General features: G+C 40.0%; 2 protein-coding genes across 3 annotated transcripts in view; one reads left to right on the forward strand and one right to left on the reverse strand.

Moving 5' to 3' along the window:
• bcl9 (BCL9 transcription coactivator) overlaps positions 1–5,541 on the forward strand; it is a 78,502-nt gene extending 72,961 nt beyond the window's left edge. Inside the window, exons 9-11 of the mRNA XM_079813560.1 lie at positions 32–2,327; positions 2,586–2,870; positions 2,971–5,541. Coding sequence (XP_079669686.1) covers positions 32–2,327; positions 2,586–2,870; positions 2,971–4,085 — 3,696 coding nt within the window. The 3' untranslated portion in view covers positions 4,086–5,541. The remainder of the gene's footprint in view (positions 1–31; positions 2,328–2,585; positions 2,871–2,970) is intronic.
• Positions 5,542–6,843: 1,302 nt separating this feature from the next.
• On the reverse strand, positions 6,844–21,630 carry gja5b (gap junction protein, alpha 5b). Of its 2 annotated transcripts, XR_013816261.1 has the most exons (3): positions 21,401–21,630; positions 7,102–9,265; positions 6,844–7,043 (listed from the first exon to the last, which is right to left on the reverse strand). XR_013816261.1 is itself a non-coding variant. In XM_079813564.1 (2 exons), exon 2 carries the CDS (start codon positions 9,247–9,249, stop codon positions 8,119–8,121), a length of 1,131 nt encoding a protein of 376 aa, XP_079669690.1. In that variant the 5' UTR covers positions 9,250–9,265; positions 21,401–21,630; the 3' UTR covers positions 6,844–8,118. The 2 variants fall into 2 exon arrangements, 1 of the variants encoding a protein (XP_079669690.1); XM_079813564.1 differs by having other exon boundaries at positions 6,844–9,265.
• Positions 21,631–21,632: the final 2 nt, after the last annotated feature.

Here is a 21,632-nt window from a genome sequence, read left to right on the forward strand (position 1 = left end):
AAATGTTTTTTTTTTATTGTATCTGTTTTAGAACAATCAGATTGGGTCCCTCAGAAGTGACACTAAACAACAGGGTGTACCGTCCCAGCAACAGCCCTCATCTCACTCCAGTGATCAGAACCACCAAGCAGCCTCTAAAGTAGCGCAATCAGGCCAGCAGCAACAACCTCAAGCGCAACCCACCCAACCTCAGCAGCCAACCCAGGGGGCAAAACCAACTAGCCTCCCTCCAGACAATGCACCTTCAGCTGGTATGGACTCTAAGAGCCTCCCCAGCAGTAGCCCACAGGATGGTGCTGGATCCCATGATGGTAGCAACTCTGCAGGGACACCTGGTAGCCAGGCCTCCAACCAGCCTCCAAATGCTGGCCTTCAACAGAGCTTCCCATCCTTAGATCTACCTAAAGGAGCAGATGCTAAGCTCACAGCTCAACACCACCAGCAGCTGGCTCATGAAATCATGTCTAGCATGGGGGACAACCCTGAGGGCCTTTCCCAAGAGCAACTTGAACACCGGGAACGTTCCTTACAGACTTTACGTGATATACAGCGTATGCTCTTCCCAGACGACAAGGATATGGCTACCATGGGCCAAGGAAACATGGTTGGACCTCCACCCAATTCTGCAATGATGGAAGGAGGACCTAAGAAACCAGAACAAGGGCCTCTCCAAGCAATGATGGCTCAGTCACAAAGCCTTGGTAAGCCAGGTGGTCCAGGAGGACCTCGTCCAGATGGGCCTCCCTTTGGACCACCTGGTCCTAGAGACATGCCCTTTTCTCCAGATGATCTTGGACCCCCTCCACCAGGTCCAGGACCAATGAACTCACATCCAGGTCCTGGTGGAGAGCATGGAGACCATATAACCCCAGAGCAGATGGCCTGGCTAAAACTGCAGCAAGAGTTCTATGATGAGAAGAAGCGCAAGCAGGAACAAATGCAGCATAGACCAATGGGAGACATGATGCTCCATCAGGGTGGACCTAGAGGAATGATGCGAGGCCCACCGCCACCCTACCAGATGAATCCTGGAGAGGTGTGGGGCCCTGGTGGCCCTGAACCATTCCCTGACCAGATGAACATGGGCCCCAGAGGGATGCATCCACACATGCAGAGGATGCCTGGCTTCCCAGGTATGATGAACCCTGATATGGATGGAGGGCCCAATGCTATGCCCAGACCTGGAATGAACTGGCCTGATGATATGCCCAAAATGGGCGATGGGAGGGGATTCCCTCCTGGCCAAGGCATGTTTGGAGGTCCTGGTGGAAGGGTGGAAAGATTCCCCAATCCTCAGTCTGTACAGGAAGCTATGTTCCATCAAGGTATGGGTGATAAACAAGGCATGGGTCTTACACCTGGCATGATGATGGAGATGAATAGAATGATGGGCAATCAAAGACCCATGGAGCCTGGAAATGGAGGTGGCATGATGTTTCCTAGAATGCCAGGTGATGGTCCCATGAGTCCCTCCTCAAGAATGGAGTTTGTGAAAGGTCTTGGTCGAGACATGGGTGAATTTGGCATGGGGCCTGGAAACCTCAATGTAAACATGGGCCCTAGCCCTCAGATGATGCCCCCTAAGATGAGAGAGCCACCAATGAATCTTAGTCCAGAGGAAATTATGAAGATGAGGCAAGGTGGAGGTCCAATGCCTGATAATGTGGTTCCTTCACAGAGAATGATGCAGGGGCCTCATTTCCCTGACCAGCCCCATGCAGGAGACCTCAACATGGGACCCAACCGACAGTTCCCTGGGATGGGTCCCCAAGGCCCTGGAAATCCAAGAGGTCCCAGAGGCGAGCCGTCCTTTGGACCTGACCAAAGAGGTAATGTGGGTGGAAATGGTCGTCTTAGTCATATGCCTCCTTTACCACCAAACCAGGCTCCAAACAGCTCAGGGCCTCCGCCTGGCCAGAGGAATATGAGCCGCAAGCCCTCAGATCTGAATGTCCAGTCTGGCCCCGCTAACTCACCCAACGTCAATGTCAACCCGCTAAAGTCACCAACACTGCGGCAGGTCCAGTCTCCAATGCTGGGCTCACCATCAGGTAACCTCAAGTCTCCACAGACACCATCCCAGCTGGCTGGTATGCTTAGTGGGCCTTCAGCTGCAGCAGTAGCAGCGGCAGCAGCCATTAAATCTCCTCCTATGATGGGCTCAGCAGGGGCATCACCCGTCCATATGAAGTCACCCTCGCTCCCTGCCCCTTCCCCCGGCTGGACGTCATCACCCAAGCCACCCATGCAAAGCCCAGGAATCCCTCAGAACAACAAACCTCCACTTAGCATGACGTCACCAAATATGATGGGTGGTGTAGAGCAAGGTAAAATAAAATGTCCTGCCTCCACAAATGTCTTTATTGACTCATTATGAGTATTGTATACTCAAACTTTGAAAGTCTCTTTCTGTTTTCCTGTGGTCACAATTATTCCCGCTAAAAAGACTGTTACAGCAGGCCTGTTTGAGTAATGTTTCTGTAGCAGCTAAGAGATAATAAATAAATAAAGGTAATTGGCTCTTCTTCCTTCATTCTTACTCTCCTCTCCTCTAAACCTCTTTTGCCCTCTTCTCCTGTTTTCAGGTGGTAATCCTCCTCCCTCAGCTCCTCCGTCCAGTAGTTCCTCCAATCAACCAGGTGGTATGAATGTGCCTGGAAGTCTTCCATCCAGCAGCCCCTACACCATGCCTCCAGAGCCAACGCTATCCCAAAATCCTCTTTCCATCATGATGTCCCGCATGTCCAAGTTCGCCATGCCCAGTTCTACACCCCTCTACCATGATGCAATCAAAACCGTAGCCAGCTCTGATGATGACTCGCCGCCTGCTCGATCGCCAAACCTGCCATCTATGAACAACAGCATGCCCGGTAATGTCCATAACGAATGAATGAATATGCGGTAGTATTAATGGTGGCATTTCCTTGAAGGCTTTTCCATTAAATCACAATCTTTTTGTTCTCTTTATAGGTATGGGTGTGAACCATCACCCAGGTCATCCTCGAATGATGACACCTAACTCTTCTGGCCCCATGCCTTCCCTCAGCCCAATGGGGATGAACATGGGCTCCCAGCCACTTTCCCATGGCATGCCAAACCAGATGCCCTCGCCTAATCCCATGGGCCCTAATATGCCTCCTCACGCTGGGCCTATGGGTCCAGGCATGATGCCTCATGGTATTATGATGAACCCAGTCTCCCAAGATCCTGGCATGGGCAACAACCAGATGATGTCACAGGGACGTATTGGTCTTCCTCACCGAGGACAGGGCTTCCCCCCTGGACAGTCACCTCCACAACAGGTCCCCTTCCCTCACAATGGTCCTGGACACCAGGGTGGCTTCCCTCATGGGATGGGTTTCCAAGGAGAAGGGGGCCCACTGGGCAGGATGGGCAATATGCCTCATGGACCTGTTGGTGAGCCAGGTATGTGCAAACCTAATACTCCAGGAGGCCAGGAGTTTAATAACATGCCTGGTGTCTTCAATGATTCGGATCTACACGAGGTCATGCGACCAGGTGCGTCAGGTATCCCTGAGTTTGACCTCTCTCGAATTATCCCTTCTGAGAAGCCCAGCCAGACTCTCTCCTACTTCCCTCGTGGCGGGGACGCCCCTGGTGGGAAGCCACCACACCCGTCAGGCCCACCTGGCTTTCCCCAAATGCAGGGGATGATGGGTGAGGGCAACCCAAGGATGGGCCTCCCCATGCAGGGAATGGGTGGGCCTCCTGGCCCTGGACATATGGGACCACAGGACATGCCCATGGGTAATCCAGGCCACAACCCCATGAGACCCCCAGGTTTCATGGGTCAGGGTATGATGGGGCCACAGCACAGGATGTTGTCTCCTGGCCAGCAGCCAGGAATGATGGGAGGCCCTGGAATGATGCAGGGAAAGGAAAGGCCGATGTACAACCACCCTGGCCCTGTGGGCTCTCCTAACATGATGATGTCACTACAAGGGATGAGCGGTCCTCAGCAGACTATGATGATGCCCTCTCAGATGAGGCCTCGAGGAATGACAGCAGATATGGGCATGGGATTTAACCCTGGACCAGGGAACCCTGGGAATTTAATGTTTTGAGCCTCCACTCCAGTTATGAACAATCGAGAAACTGTGCAACCTGTGAAATAACAACCTTCGTAATGAAATACAAAAAGAAACTGTGTTCTTAAGCAGATATGTATGGAAACCAGGACATTTTTTGTGCACATACACACCCTGACACCTGGTTAGAACAAGGTTTATAGCTTACACAGTGATGGGAATCCATCACATACACATGGATGTGTTCACAGGGAATCTTCTCCAATGGTAATGTCATTTAACAGGTGGAAGTGTGAGAAGCTAATTGTGCTTTCCTCGAAGTTGGGCTCACCATTTGGAAGGGACTTTTTTCGGTAACTTGGGAATGTATATGGAATTTACAAGACTGACTCGTGTCAAGGATATTTGCTTGACATCGTGGCGTGATGCCACATACAAGTCTACAGCAAACCAAGTATAAACGTTAAGGGGCTTCATTGTACTTTTATACATGGTTGGAAACCAAGAAAGATTGTTGAAAAAAAAAAAAAAGTCCAAGAACTGAAAGAACAGACACGAAAATGGAAAAGTCAAGGAACATTTTGTCACAAGGTGCACCGTCTTGGCTATATGTTTACATCTCATCGCATCACTTCCCTCCAAACAGGAAATGCTCTTTATATGTGTGTACTGTACTTGTGTTGTTAAAGGGATTCTACCAGTGATTTCTATAGTTTTTTTTTTTCATCTTCATTTGTAAAGGGGGGATTGAGGTGGTTGTTTGTGGACAGTAGGTGACACAACAGCACCACAAAATACTGTGTACTGTGGTGCGTACAGAATATTTTAAATTTAATTTTCTTTGCTACTCCAGTGTATGATAAAAACCAAACTAAGACCTCATACAGATCATAGTATTATTAAAAAAGCACAAACAAGAATTAACTGTAAAGAATAAAGTGTTTTCTTTTCTCCTTTTTTTAACTGTAGAGAAAAACACTTTGACAGTAAGTAGGAGCAGTAATCAGATTTATGCAGTGTGGTCTCCCGTTCCTGTTTTAGAAACCTCTGTAAGCTGGTCTGGGTACAGGCGAGGGTGACTCTGGAGGGGCGTTTTGAACCCCATAAACCAGCACTCAGTTCTGCAGTGACGCTCAGGCTACTGTCTGCATATCCGTGTCTGTTTCGACAAGGACTGTCGCTGTTTGCCACCACTGCGGAATACATTGAAAAGATTTTTTTTTTTTTTAATTGCTTGGCTGTGTACAGCTATACAGTGCGGCGCTGACAACATCTGAGCTACTGGAGGGTGGGCTTTTTCTTTCTTTTTTTTGTAGAAAAACAAATGATTATTAAAACAAAAACAGAAAAAAAGCTAATAGGTTGTCCTCTTGTCCCTGCCCCTCCTGTGTTGATGCTCGTCATGTGTAACTCCATTGAATTTGGTACTGAACCACTTCCTAAGGCTGGGCTGTGGTGTTGGACGACAAATAAAATATATTGTTTGGTATAAAGAGTCTCAATGCCTTTGTGTGTGTATCTCATGGCTCTTCGTGGTCTTCCTCTGCCCCCTAGTGGGAGTGTAGCTTATTCATTTTTGACTACCAGTTGCACAAAGCCAACAAGATCTCATTTTTGTGATCTGCTATGATTTGTAGTTAATCAGGTTTCCTTTAGGATTGAGCTGGGAAGTAACATTTAATCCATTTTAGGGTGGTGTAGAAAGTGTTTATGATCTAGGCTGCAACTAAAATGTTTATAAGTTGTAATTCATTTTTGTAGCAATGCGTTTAACATGTAATAAGCATACTTAAGGTTTTTTTTTTTGGTTATCAGGTAAATGATGAATGTGTGATTACTTTTGTACAAGGAGTCCCTGACTGAATTTACATTTTGTGATTTTGGTTTTGGACAAATCTGTGGAATTCGAAGCAATGGTTTTAAAATGGTGACCTTACAAGCTACACTTTTACATAATTTAAAGCATAATCAAATTAGTCAATTTATTGTACAATGTTCAAATTAATCTACATTTACAGATTCTATGGCCAGCTTATGGATACGACAGAATTACAGGGTTGACTGTGATGCTACTGTATATTGGAGAAAAATGGGTAAGTTTACCAATACTGGGTGAGCAGATGCAGTGAACCCTGAAGAACAGTTCTAAACATTTAACTGTGTGTGTGTGTTATCTTAATTCAGATATTAGCCATGTTGTAAATGGAAATATTTAGCCTTTTGTAATCTTTGCTTGGCTGGCCATGGCTTGAATCTGTGCTGGAAGCAGACCAGTCCTATTCTATACTCGGTTGCTTTTGCCTAAGTTCCTTCAAAACGCTCGTTTGCTTTGGTGCCAACACGTGTTCCTGATGGTGAAGAGTGCTCTCCACTGCAGGGCTAATTTTAGCTGAGATTGTTTTGCAGCTGCTGCAAGGAGACTAGCTCACTTGTTTGGTCTCTATTTATCTGCAAGCACAAAAATGTAAAGCACTTCAGTGTCAGGATGACAACACGAGCTAGCTTACACTAGCACTCCGATGTCTTGCTCAACAACACCAATGACTAGCATGGTATTGTAGTGGAGGGGTTATTGCGCCATCATGTGGTGTGAATTTTTTTTTTTGGGCGATGTAATTTGACATAACAGACCTTATTCACAGGAGCGCCATCTTTGATTTTTAACACAAGTCACATCTCTTCAGTGAGTTGTATTGTTATTTAATGTGTTTTTGGATTGTTCTGCTGACGAAACACTGCAAAAATATATTTCCAAGAGATTTCAGTAGACGAAAAAACTGCAGACAACATGAGCTGTGGAAAATGATAAGTTATATTGGAGGTTTATATATATACACAGCCGATGCCAATTAAAACAAAAGGTAAGTCTATCCCCCTCACACCCTCGCTTTCATACCGGTCACAACATGGCGCTGATTCGTGTATTGTTCTGACGGATTTATTATTTCATTTAAAAAGAAAATTCCATGTATGTTAAACCAAATTAATCGTATGCTGACAATTGTAGATTTTGCAACATTTATACTTAATTGTACATTTAATAACATTAAACATCTGTTTTTACAAATCTAGGATAACAAATGCGAACGCAAAAGTGAAAATAAAATGAAATAACCATTGTTTTACATTCTTTTTTCTTTCATGTTTTCATAATATGCACAATTGGGTTTAGTTGAAGATCTCCTCACCCCAGACTTTCACTATTTTAAATCATTTTTTCACTGTTGGAGTTATTGGATTTTGTTAAATTCGATGGAATTGTTTCTGCAGAGCTGGCCTGTTATGACAGTCTCGCATATATTCACAGTAATGTTTCCTTTTTGCAATAATATTACATGTCACAGTTGTCTCTCTCCATTGTCTTTTTTCACACAATCAAAATAGGTTGCGCAGTCACAGTGAATTAAAAATGCAAAATGTCTGTCAGATTGTTAGCTCTACATCATTTTCCATTTAAGAAACTGCTTTTGACCATGATGTATCATGTTCCTTATCTTTTCAGCAGACCAGGATATTTACATGCTGCTCAGATTAGCAAATATATGTAGGGTGAATTCAAGTCGAGGACACTTTTTGCCATTGACATGACTGGGGAAAAGTGTCCCAATCAACCTGAAGTATATCATAAACATCAAGTAATCACCAATAACATCTCATTTGCCAGTAAGGGGGAAAAAATAAGTGAAAACGTCTCAATAGTGCATTATTGGTTAACTTTAAAAGTGAAATTATGGTAAAAAAAAAAATCAGTGAGGAGTAGGCAAAGACAATTTCCAATGCATGTCAAAAATGCAGTGAACTAAAGTTGTCGAGAAGTATTAATGAAGATTATGACGATAATGTGCACCATTTCACTGCTTATAGTAAGACCAGGAACATGTATAAATATTCCCATTTTGATTTCATGTCGACTTTTTAAAGTCGAATGATTCTCTTTATGCCTCACTCCACTCAGTCTCAGTCTTTTCGACAGCAATAACGTAGATAAGTTAGCTCAAGTGCAGAATCATGTAGCATGTTTATGACTAGTCGCAGTAGGTGACCCCATTCCGGATATGATTGGTCATTTCTACACTGCAAGGTCGTCTGGTCTCATGCGGCTGCTGGTCCCGCTGCTCTTGCTATACCTTCGCTTGTCCTCATCAAATTCGCTGCTTAGAAATGACGGCGAGGCGCATGAGTTGGGCGTCTCTGTAGGTGCTTGTGAGAAGCTCAAGAAGTTGACCCCTAGGTAGTCTTGACGGCGGTGGCGTTCGGTAACCATGTTTGCTGAGTTTTGTTGGTGCGCCAGTCGGTCGTGAAAGGGTGGGCAGGTTGGATGGATAAGCGAGTGTGTGTGTGTCTGTATAGTAGGGGAAGATGGTGGCGATGTCAGGCACTGGTTGAAGTCGGGAGGTGGAGTGCAGGCTCTGTTTGGCGTGGATGGGTTTGGTGAGACTGCAGCCACGGTGGATGGCGTGTTCGGCCGTTGTTTGGAAGTCTTATAATTTTGTAACCACCTCTTGCACTGCTTCCACGCCAAATGATACAGTTCCACGACACTGAGCAACAGAGACACAGCAGCTACCGCCAGCATAAACACAATGAACACGTTCTTCTCCGTAGGTCTCGAGATGTAGCAGTTGACCGGATGCGGACACGGAGAGGCCTTGCACACATAGAGCGCGTTGAGGAAGACTCCATACATCAGGTACTGGACTAGGATGAAGACCACCTCCATTACAGTGCGGATGAGGATGCTAAGTACGTACGTTTGTAGTAGAGCACCCTTCAATCGCACCTTCCCACCTCCACCTTCGTCCTCCTTCCCACAGCCCTTGTCTTCTTCTGGGTACTTCTCTCCATCTCCGTCTCCCTGTGCTCCATCTTCCTGCTCTTTCCTCCTCTTCTCATCTCTGCGGACGGTGTGCATTGCATGTCCCATATAGATGAGGGAAGGTGTGGACACAAACACGATCTGGAGCACCCAGTAGCGTATATGCGCGATGGGAAACGCTCGGTCGTAACAAACGTTCTCACAACCGGGCTGCTCCGTGTCGCAGGTGAAGTCTTCCTGCTCGTCGCCCCACGAGGACTCGGCAGCAGTGCCCAGGACCAGGATCCGGAAGATGAAAAGAATGGTGAGCCACACCTTTCCCACCGAGGTGGAATGTTCCTGGACTTCTTCGAGAAAGTTCCCCAGCAGACTCCAGTCAGCCATGACTAGTCAGAAGAGCCTGAGAAAAAGAGGTAGTGTGAAATGAAGGGAGCACTTTTCCTTTCCTAATGTACTTTCATGGTGTAAAACTTCTGTTGTATTTAAAGGGGCAAAATTGGGGTTTCTAGATGTAAACATGTCGATTTTAAAGGGATAATCCAGTTCATTCGGCATCTGGCTCGTATTCGCCATCTCAAACATATTCTCAAAATTATAATTTTCAGCATCTTCAAAATCAATATTTTAATCGCTGATAGCTTCTTCACCAGATCCACCATTAAGTAACAGTGACATACACAAGTAATATATAAGTAAGTTAAACATAGTACTTGCTAAACCATTTCATGTTTTGCTGTGTTCTTTCAGACAGCATCAGACATTTCCACCTTAAGGAATAAAGGTGAAATGCACTTATTCAGTCACCAAAGATTAAATTATTGTTGTGCAGAAAAAATGCACTTACACTGTTACACATCTCGGGTCGTTAGCGACCCTATACAATCTGTACAAAAAATGCATGGAAAACCCAGGCATTCTTTTATAATTGTATATATTTTTTTCTTGTTATATTGTTTATAATGAATGGATCGAGGAATACTGAGAAGGTTGATGTCTAACTTTAAGAAATTGACGAGGAGGCAGCTAATGAATGACGTGTCGTGTCACTAAAGACCCAAGGTATGCGTTTAAAGGTTAACAAAATTCTTCTAAATATCTTTTTTTGTGTGTTCCTCAGAAGAAAGTTACACAGGCCTGGGAAAACATGAAGGCGAATAAATTATGACAAATTAGAATTTTCCTCTCTTTGTAACAAATCCTTCCCTCACGGGTCAAAATGACCTGAAGCCCTCTTGTCCAGAAAGATTTTAATTTCATTTTGATATTTTTTCTATTTTTTTGGATTTAAAAAAAAAATATTATTTACCTTTTAAATTACTAGATTTTATCAATAAATAATAGTGCTGCGGAAAAATAATTGTGATTAATCGCATACAAAATCAAAGTTTGTGTTTACATAATGTGTGTGTGTACTGTTGTTTATAAGTATATATTAATACACTCACATGCATGTATATATTTAAGAAAATTTTTATATTTTTATTAAAACATTCAAATATTTCTTAAATATATACGTGTGTGTGTATTTATATATATACATATATATAGCACATTCTTCACATTGTTTCAAGTTCAATTCAAAATAACTCCATTTCATCCATAGGCATGTGCCGGTATCAAATTTTCATGTTGCGATTAATTGCTGAAGCTTTTATCACGGTATACGGTATTATCACGATATTGAAATTAGACATGTGCCGGTAAACGGTAATACAATATACCGCAATAATGAACATGCACAATATAGTTATTGTGGGCACTTCAAAATACCGTGAATAATTATTTATTACGAATTATTCAGATTTTTAGAATGAATTTTAAGAATACTTTACCCATCAACCGTTTAAAATGAACAACACGTCAAAGAGGAACGCGCACTGATGGAAATAGACCAAGAGGAACGCGCACTGATGTAAATAGACCGTGCATGAGCCGAGCACATGGCGGAATGAGGAGACACGCTGAAGTGCACATTCATTCTTTGACAGCAGAGGGCGCTGACGGAACAGCAGAAATGCAGCCGTTTCCCCAGTAATCACATAACCTAATACATAATACTTAAAGACTTAAGGCTATTCATTTTCAAACTTGCATTTTATATTTTAATCTGGACTAAATTACATGCCCTAGATATTGTTTGAATATGTTCTGACTGTTGTTCAATCACACACTTTACAAGGCTCCAGTATTTAACATTAGTTCCTTCATTAACAAGCTGACAATGAAAAATACTTCTAAAGCGTGTATTAATCTATGTTAAATGTACATTTCAGCATACCTATTGTTCTTTATAATTCTTTTGCACTTTAATCTGTTTTAAATATTTCTTTACTTTATACATTTTTGTGTATTGCTTTATTGTATTTAAATGTTTGGTTCTTTTGTTATAAGAAAGTGATTTAACCTGTTGAAGTATGACAACACTTTTTTTGCAACTTATTTCAATATCGTGATAATACCGTATACCGTGATAAAAGCTTCAGCAATTAATCGCAACATGAAAATTTGATACCGGCACATGCCTAATTGAAATAAGTTGCAAAAAAAGTGTTGTCATACTATAACAGGTTAAATCACTTTCTTATAACAAAAGAACCAAACGTTTAAATACAATAAAGCAATACACAAAAATGTATAAAGTAAACAAATATTTAAAACCGATTAAAGTGCAAAAGAATTATAAAGAACAATAGGTAACGCTTTACAATAAAGTCTCACTAGTTAAGGCATTAACATCAACAAAGAGCGAATAGCTACATTTTTACAGTTATTATTCTTTGATAATGTTAGTTAAAAGCAACTGTTAGTTAATGTTAGCTCAGGTCCATTACATAATACAGTTACAACTTTGGATTTTAATGTGTTATTAAATGCTGAAATGTACATTTAACTAAGATTAATAAATGCTTTAGAAGTATTTTTCATTGTCAGTTTGTTAATGAATGAACTAATGTTAAATAACGGAGCCTTATTGTAAAGTGTGTGACTGAACAACAGTCAGAACATATTCAAACAATGTCTAGGGCATGTCATTTAGTCCAGATTAAAATATAAAATGTTTAAGTTTGAAAATGAATAGCCTTAAGTCTGTATTAAGTATTAAGTATTAGGTTATGTGATAAGCACCGTATCGTTTTGTTTACGAGGGTTACCGGGGAAATGGCTGCATTTCTGCTGTTCCGTCAGCGCCCTCTGCTGTCAGAGAGTGAATGTGCACTTCAGCGCATCTCCTTCACTTGTTCCGCCATGTGCTCGGCTCATTCATTTTAAATGGTTGATGTGTAAAGTATTCTTAAAATGCATTCTAAAAATCGGAATAATTCGTAATAAATAATTATTCACGATATTTTGAAGTGCCCACGATAATAATATTGTGCATGTTCATTATTGCGGTATATCGTATTACCGTTTACCGGCACATGTCTATCCATAACCATAACCCTTTTAATTCAGCTCAGAATATCTTGCATTGCCGACCTCTTGTGGAAGACAAATAATATAACATAATATTTCATGACTCTTGCCACTAGATGGCCTTATAGCTCTATGTGGAGCAAATGAGCTGTTCTGCTGGGTCCTAAAGTCAGATTTACATGTAGACATACATTTTTTTTTTTTTTTGGTAACGTTTTAGCATTTTTAGGTTTTTCTACTGAAGCACTCTCGCATTCCATTCATTCCTAAGGGGGTCAAATTAACCCGAGCGGGAAGGATTTGTTACTTTTTTAAATGTCGAGCACCAAAAACTCCTTGAATCCAGTCAATTTTTAAGTGTGTATTCGTGGTTCATCTGCGACAAAAGTCCTAGGGTCTTGGGCAACTCAGAGAAACACTCAATTTTTCGGGTCAAAATGACCCAAGGGAAGCATGAGTTACCTAGATCTCTACCATGACTGCTCAGTCTTTTGAGATTGAACATAGGTCTGGGGAGTCTGCTCTGTATTTTCTACGGCAAAAGAGGTGTGATAAACAGGCATAGTTCAAATGACTCTGCACGAATTTGGATAGTCCTTCAACCAATCAGACCACAAGAGGTGATCAACGGGCATAATTCAAATATTTCTGTACGCAATTGGATAGTCCTTCAACCAATCAGACCAACGATCCATCTCTTCACTATCCGTCATTGTGTTAAACTTGCCAATAGCGCGCCAGGTGGTAAGCCGGTTTGTGATTGGTCCCCCCAATTTATAACAGAAATATGTACAGGTTTTGAGCCGAAGGGTAAAATCAAATCGCCGGCAGATCGGGCTGGGTTTACCCAGTCTATACCATGACAGTATTTGGCCTGAAATGTAAAATTTGACAGTTCACATACTTTAACAATTGCGCTCATCGAAGGGTTTGTATCCATGTAATTGCATGAGGAAATCATGTGCTGAAGAAGAGATAAAAGACTTAAAGGTGCACTAAACCACCAAGATTTTTAAACAAAGAAAGGAATAGTGCTTTTGATAGTGTAACTCAAGTCATATGAGTTGCCTATAGCTACTTTATTCTACGTAAGAGTGGCCCTTCCTCATGCTGACCACCATGTTGAGGTCACAAATACTACTCAGTTTATCTCATTAACTCTAATACAGTTGCGAATATGGTATTTCAATTGCATTATTAACCAAGTTTTTTTTCTTCTTTATGCTGTGTCCACCAGTGTGAAGTCTTGTCAGTATGAAGTCTGATGAAAATCCCCTTATATTAGATTATATAGTTACTTTTATTTATTTATTAATAATAGTATTGTAGTCAAATTTAGGGACATTCTGAAAATACTGAGGGGAAAAAAGGCACCTTGATGCAATTCCAAACTCTTCATTCTGCATAGAAGTTTGTTACTATGTGACTCTTGCACTGTATAGCATACTATTACTATTTCTGCCATATTAATATATGGGGAAAATAATACTAGGAGAATGCAAGTATGCTATTTCGATTTCAGCCATAGTTAGTTTAGTTGTATCCTGCACTGCCTTCTCATGCTGTTATAAAACAAGGACAAAGATGGATGTCAAACATGCAGAGACTGTATATTTAGGTTGTGTTTGTGTATGTAGATTCCTGTACTTCGATACAAACTTTTCCCACACACTCAAGTGCTTGGGAGTCTGGGAAAAAACGAGGCAAAAGAATTTAAGGAACCTACAGCTAAAAATAAGCAAAGATGCTGATATTTAGTGGCATTTGTCTTTTCTGGGTTGGAACGTTTCCTGTTATCGTTCTAAAGCAATATGAATATTTGCTCAAAGTAACATTCCCCATGAATGAAATTATTTTGGCATATTAAAATCCAATAAATGGCACAATGTACTTTAGCACAATGTTTAAAAATAGTAGAATTAAGCCCTAACGCAACTGCTAAAGCTTATCAAAATGAAATGTCATGGGAAAAGCTCCATTGTCCTTCAGGGCAGGGTGATGATGGACAAACATCATGTGTCTCATTTTTGACTTAGTCTCTCTGTTGCATCCGTGTATACCAATTATTGAGTGTAACAATGTTCCTTATTTGTCTCCCTCTCTCTCTCTCTGGATTAATGTCTCAGTCCTCAAGGGGGTTTATGGGAAGCGGGCGCCCAAAATACTCTCATGGCTTAACATGAGAACTTGGGTAAGACTGTGTGTGTTTAAGGAGCATGTCAATTTGGATGTTAACTGCAGAAACACTGTGTTCAGATCCACCCTGCCACAAGTTTATCAAGTTGGACCTTGATTCCCCACCAACATTATTTTAAGAATACGTTTCAGCAAAGAGGGAGGTTTTCAGTCTTTATCAGCTGGCTTCTCTAAAGCTAACCATACACAGAATGAAAGTATTGCTTTATGACTGAGGTTTTGATTGTTTTTTTTAATTATTAATACAGCTTTACACTTTTATAGACCGACGACGGGTATATTTTATTATAACACCTGGCATCCTTTCATTTATTATGCCTGAACATAGTTATATCTGTATATGCAGGATTTAAATGTGTATATAATCAGACTATTTATTACTCTGGAATACATGCTGATTTTTCATTTGTGCCATTGAGAGGTCAAATCTATTTTTGTATAATGGCCTTAAGATAAGAAAGTTAATACAATTATCTTTCTTATCCAACGGTTCAGTGTATCACTACACAACACCCTTAGCAACACAACAACCACTCTAAGCAACGTAAACATTTGTTTGTTGAAGCTTACTGTAGAATTATGTAGAGTATTGTGAGAAAAAGAATGAATGAGCGAGTGTATTACCTGCATTTAGATATAGCATTTTCCTTCAGGTCAGTCTTATGTCCATAATAAAAAATCAGTTTGAATGTAACGTTTTTTTTTAGCAGTTAATTCGGGCTAGTCAAAGCATTTGTCTTGTTCCCGTGTTTACATCAAGTTTCAGTCCTTTCAATATAAAAGTCTTTGCTTGTGACTGACTCACTCATTTTTGACCGACTCACTCACGACTGTCTTTGCTGCCATCTTATGGCGTAAAAATGTAACGGTCAGTGACTATTTTTTTCCAGCGGAAGGAAGGCTTTTAGTGATTTTACTTCATGAAAGTTGCATTGATGCATATTATTTTGGCTTTAATATTTGCATTTTGTGATAATTTTATAAAAGCAAGAAGGTTCTTCTGGCTAATGCTGTAACGTAAGTAACATTATTGCTTAAATAAGTGGAAAAATGTACAATCATTGGTCATTATCTTAAAATAAACCCCTTTAGGGTGATAGAAGGCTGATTTTGACCCTGACGTGTTTTTCTTTCTCAATAATGACCAACTGACTGTACCCTTTATATAGTTAGAAATAAACTAATAAAAATAAACTAACATTTAAACTTTACATAGTTTTAATAATATTTTTGCAACTATATGTTCATATTTATCATTATATATTAAGAATTTATATAATATCCTATCTGCTATATGTATTATAATGTCATCAACAAATACCAGGAAGAGCAATTTGGCATCAGATGTGGGAACCACTTCTTTAAAGAAAGACTGAATGTGGTGGAGTCTCTATATAAGTGTATTTCGCTCTCCTCCCCTTTAAGGAAGCAATCTTAAACAATATCATTTCCCTCTTACAAGGCACTTAAAAGGAAACTGGCTGGGTTCAAGTCACTAGGGCCAAAGAGGTTAACGGCACATTTAGAAGTGTGTGTGTGGGGGGGGGGGGTTGAGTCATTCAGTTAAAATGTTAATATAATGTTAGATATGTTTATTTTATGAAATTTGTTATAATATAATGGCTAACACTTTAGTTTAGGGTTCAATTCTCACTATTAACTAGTTGCTTATTAGCATGCATATTACTAGGATATTAGCTGTTTATTATAGGCCTACTTATAAAGCATATTAATGTCTTATTTTGCAAGACCATATTCTCCTACCCAACCCCTTTACTAGCTATTAATAAACAGTAATTTGGAGTTCATAGGGGCAAACGTCGTTGTTAATATAGTGAGAATTGGACCCTAATCTAAAGTATGACCATATAATTGAATGTTATATTTATTAATTTTTAATTTTGCTAGAATAATATAATAACTGCGTTTAGTGGGTTTATGAAAAGCTTTTAAATTGAATTTAACAAGTAATTTTAAAATAAAAAATCAAAAGAAAATGAATAAAAAATAATATTTGCAATATTTTAAATATTAAATATTGTACCTGCATGTCATGTGACCATTCATATCAGAGAACCATGAACTTTTGAAATGTGTTGTTCCATTTTTTTATTGTTAAACTTAGGATGTACTTCAGCTGACAAAAAGTTTTGCATGATATGATATATGACGTATGACATGGTATATGACATGATACTTAATGTGATAGTTTAGTGTCTTCTTATTAGCATTGCATGAGAAGGAGCTATATATAAAATGTCAATATCTTAGCTGTTGAGTTAAGTTGAGCCATATGCTAGTGTAATTCAAAGTAAGATTTGTTGCAGGGATGTTTTAGGTGATTCAAAAAGTGGGTTATGGGTCAGCAAACTGTACATCAACCGTCTACTGTATGTGAACATATCTCAGCGCTATTTCTGTGTCAGTGAAACTTTCAGGAGGAAGGTGGCGAGACCTACTCCCTTCTCCACTTGTTTACCCGAGGAAAGGAGAACAATGTGGGAGGTTTTTTTTTTTGCGACAGGGGCATCTGGTGATAGGAGCTGCTAAACGGCCGCACAAACGGCCACCAAGAAGAAAACCACGGTCTTCCGGTCTCTGTTTGTCCTGTCTGTGTTTGAGTCAGCACTGTGATAGACGCACGATAAAGAAAGCCTGCTAGCTACATAGATGTGGAATTCAACGTCAGTAGCAAGGCAAATGGAGATTATAAATATATGAAATACAGTACAAAATTTGCTTTAAATTTGAGTTTTAATTAATATCAATTAATTTTGCAAAAAAAAAATCAATCATGGTGATTAGGAAGGACCTTGTATCATTCTGAAGGTGTTTATTTTGAGATAATGTCATGTTGACTTTACTTTATACTGAAAAAATATGAATCTCACAAAAGGTAACCAATGACCTTTCTTCTTTCTCTTTTAGTTTCAGTGAGAAATCTAACATTACTTTTTATGTATGTATGTATGTATGTAATAGGGCTGCCAAACGATTTATCACGATTAATTGCATTGTGTGTGTGTAGTGTTTAATTATTATGTATATATAAATACACACACATATATATTTAAGGTTTTTAAAATATTTATATATAAAATATTTATATTCATATATAATATAACTTATATAAATATCTATTGCCAAAAGTATAGAGGGACACCCCTCCAAATCATTGAATTCAGGTGTATAAAATCAAGCACTAGGCATGCAGACGCTTCTACAAACGTTTGTGAAAGAATGGGTCGCTCTCAGGAGCTCTGAATTCAAGCGTGGTATCGTGATAGGTTGCCACCTGTGCAATAAGTCCATTTGCGAAATTTCCTCACTACTAAAAATATTCTAAGGTCAACTGTTAGTGGTGTTATAACAAAGTGGAAGCAATTGGGAACAACAGCAACTCACAAAGAGGTAGGCCACGTAAAATCACACAGCGGGGTCAGCGCATGCTGAGGCGTGCAAAAGTCGCCAACTTTCTGCAGAGTCAATAGCTACAGACCTCCAAACTTTGTGTGGCCTTCAGATTAGCTCAAGAACAGTGTAGAGTGCTTCATGGAATTGGTTTCCATGACCGAGCAGCTGCACAAAACACACTTCTGTCTGGCAATCTGATGGACGAGTCTGGGTTTGGCGGTTGCCAGGAGAACGGTGCTTGCCTGACTGCATTGTGCCAAGTGTAAAGTTTGGTGGAAGGGGGCTTATGGTGTGGGGGTTGTTTTTCAGGGGTTGGGCTTGGCCTCTTAGTTCCAGGGAAAAGAATTCTTAATGCTCCAGCATACCAAGACATTTTTGACAATTTCATGCTCCCAACATTGTGGGAACAGTTTGGGGATGGCCCCTTCCCGTTCCAACATGACTGCGCACCAGTGCACAAAGCAAAGTCCATAAAGACATGGATGAGCAAATTTGGTGTGGAGGAACTTGACTGGCCTGCGCAGGGTCCTGACCTCAACCCGATAGAACACCTTTGGGATGAATTAGAGCGGAGACTAAGAGCCAGGCCTTCTAGCCCAACATCAGTGCCTGACCTCACAAATGCCTTTCTAGAAGAATGGACAAAAACTCCTAAACCTTGTGGAAAGCCTTCCCAGAAGATATGAAGCTGTTATAGCTGCAAAGGGTGGGCCAGCTCCATATGAAACCCTACGGATGTCATTAAAGTTCACGTGCATGTAAAGGAAGGTGTCCCAAAACTTTTGACAATAGTGTTTGTCTGTGCTACTGGAAGTGTTATCCTGAAGATTCCAGAACAGCAGAGAGGAGGAGTATTATATAGTTGATATTCATCTTACACTGATTCTTTTGCATGATTGGCTTCTCTGTCTGCTGTACCCCTGAACAGATGGACAGTGTCTGGTTCACAGTCAAGAAAACCTAGCAGAAGATGAGCTGCAGGAGCGCTTCCAGAAGAATGGGTGTGTATGCATGAGAGTGTGATCAGCAATTTAATGCAGCTGACAGCTTGACTGAAATAACTCGATGACATGTAGAAACTAAGAACAGCAAAAGGAGCGGCAAGGCTAAGCTTAAGAGATTGAGTTTTGCCATCGGATCCTCCCTCACAAGTGTGTTCAAGGCTCTCACTGTGTGTGTGTATTCAGAGATGCTCTCCTGGGAACCATCATGACTGTTTATTCATCAGACTTTTCCTATTTGTTCCCAGCATGTTCTTTTATTAGAGAGACCAAATATTGATCTGCAGCCAATGATTAAAGATTAAATTAGATCAGTGAAGCACCTATTGAATTTCATATTCAGAATTTAAATTGAACTCTTTAGACAGGGATTAAACATATTAAGTCCAGTCTTTTGCTAAGATTAACCCTTAATCGCCCCTCAAGTAGGGTTTACGTTTGAGTCCCTTGGGGTCAGATAGACCCCAAACTTTTACAGAGCGATTGCATAAGGAAATATAATTTTTTTACATGGAAAACTATATATCATTTTTTTTATTTACTTCTCAACTATACATTTATGCTGTGTTTTTGTGGGTATTTGGTAGTTTTTTACCTATTTACTGCACAAATACTTAACTATGTCATAAATTGGCTCATTAAAAATCATTTTTTTATGAAAAAATCACTTGAATGATGATCTTAAATAAATATAAATAGTTTTTGGACATTGCTCTATGTGTTAGGGATAGAATACCGCCATCTGTAGGTTTGTGGAAAAACTTTAGGAATTATAGTTAAAGAGAAAGAGAGTGCAATGACCACATTATCCAATAGAGGTCCATAGGGAAGTTATGCAAAAGTTAAGCGGCCGTTCATCTTTCTTTTATTTGCCCTTTTCTCTCTCTTTCTCATGATTGTTCCATGTTGCATTTGTGCTCTAGTATTTGTCCTTAATTTATGTATGGAATTTTTTCAGATTTATGCCAGTTTTGTTGATTTTATTTGCCAGTTTCTATAAAAATGCTCTCTGTTGCAGTCACACATGTGTGTGTTTCTGTGCGTGTGTGTGCGTGTGTGTATGAGACAGAAAGTTCGTTCCACTTTGTGTTTATGCTCTAGGACCAGATCTTGATATAAATGTAGACATTTTCAGATTTATACTGGATTTAGTTGATTTTTTTTTACAAACAAAGTGAAAAAAAAGCATTTTTTACATTTTCCCATTCATTGCCAAAATCAAAAAAATGCTCCAGACACCTGTGTTTGTGTTTGTGTGTGTGTGCGTGTGAGTGAACATGCTTGTTCCATATTGCATTTGTGCTCTAGTATTAGTACTTCATTTATGTATGAAAATCTTTCAGATTTATGCCAGTTTTGTTGATTTTATTTGCCAGTTTCTATAAAAATGCTCTCTGTTGCAGTCACACACATGTGTGTGTTTGTGTGTGTGTATGTGCGTGTGTGTATGAGACAGAAAGTTCGTTTCACTTTGTGTTTATGCTCTAGGACCAGGCCTTGATATAAATGTGGAAATTTTCAGATTTATACTGGATTTAGTAAAAAATAATTGACAAAAAAAGTGAAAAAAATGTATTTTTTACACTTTCCCATTCATTTTCAATGTGGGGTCAATCTGACCCCGAGGGACTTAAACGGTAAATTTTTTTTTACACACCTTTAGAACAACCAAATTAAGCCCAGATTTTTTGTGCATGTTTAGATAGATTATTTAGGAAAAGTCACCGAGTCTCATGGCCCTGAGATGAAGGGAACACTTTTAAAAAATGGAGGAAAAGTCCAGTGGGGTCAGCTGGACCCCAAGGGACGATTAAGGGTTAAGTGTGTGTGTGTATTAGGGATGCACATATATCGGCTACCATATCGGTATCGGACGTCATATGTTACATTTTTATATTATTGTTATCGGCCTGATAAGAAAATGTGGCCTTTTAGAGAATATATATATAAGCTGATAAATAATTGATTTCCTTCAGCTGAGACTTTTCAGATGCACACTGTTCGCCATGATGGTTTTGAATTGCTTGAAATATGATTGGAATCACCTTAATAAAAGGAAAATACAGTTGTGCAACATGTGCAGTGCAAGTCTGTCATATAGGCTACATAAAATTATAATGAGAACATTGTAATTAATAGTGAGACTTTCAGTTTCGGCCACAATTTCCATATCGATGCCTCCCTATATATACATATATATATACAGGAAGATATATATCTATTTGAAAGCCGATAACCAATTTATTTAAAAATAAATAAACTATATATGTGGCAAAGACAAGGCCTTTAAAAGAAAGATTTGTCAGTGATATTACTACAAGTTTACCTTGCAAGACAAAAAAAATATTCTGCATTAAAGGCTTCACCTGCAATGTTTTATAAAGCAGTAATTCAGGCCAAGCTGTTTCAGCTGAAGTGCGTCTGCTTAAACTGACAATTAGCAAGAGGATTAAACAAACAGTTAATGGTAAATGAATAAAATGTGTGTAAGCCTGTAACTATTTTCATACCTTTAACAGCTGTGGCTCCGACAGGTGTCTGTTAAAGATCAGACAGGTATGTGTTTGTCTCTCTGTAGACTATTTAGTAATGATGCTTGACAGATTCTTGTTCGCTCTGTCTCTTTATCTGAGAGCCCTTGCTGTGTCTTCCACCTTTAGGATGTGGGATTAGTTGCCAGAACCACTTGGCGGTCTGACAGTCACAGAGCCTCAGAGACCCCTGAGCTTCAGCAGAGGCTTC

Source organism: Gobio gobio (genome assembly GCF_949357685.1).
Source record: "Gobio gobio genome assembly, chromosome: 3".
NCBI lineage: Eukaryota > Metazoa > Chordata > Actinopteri > Cypriniformes > Gobionidae > Gobio > Gobio gobio.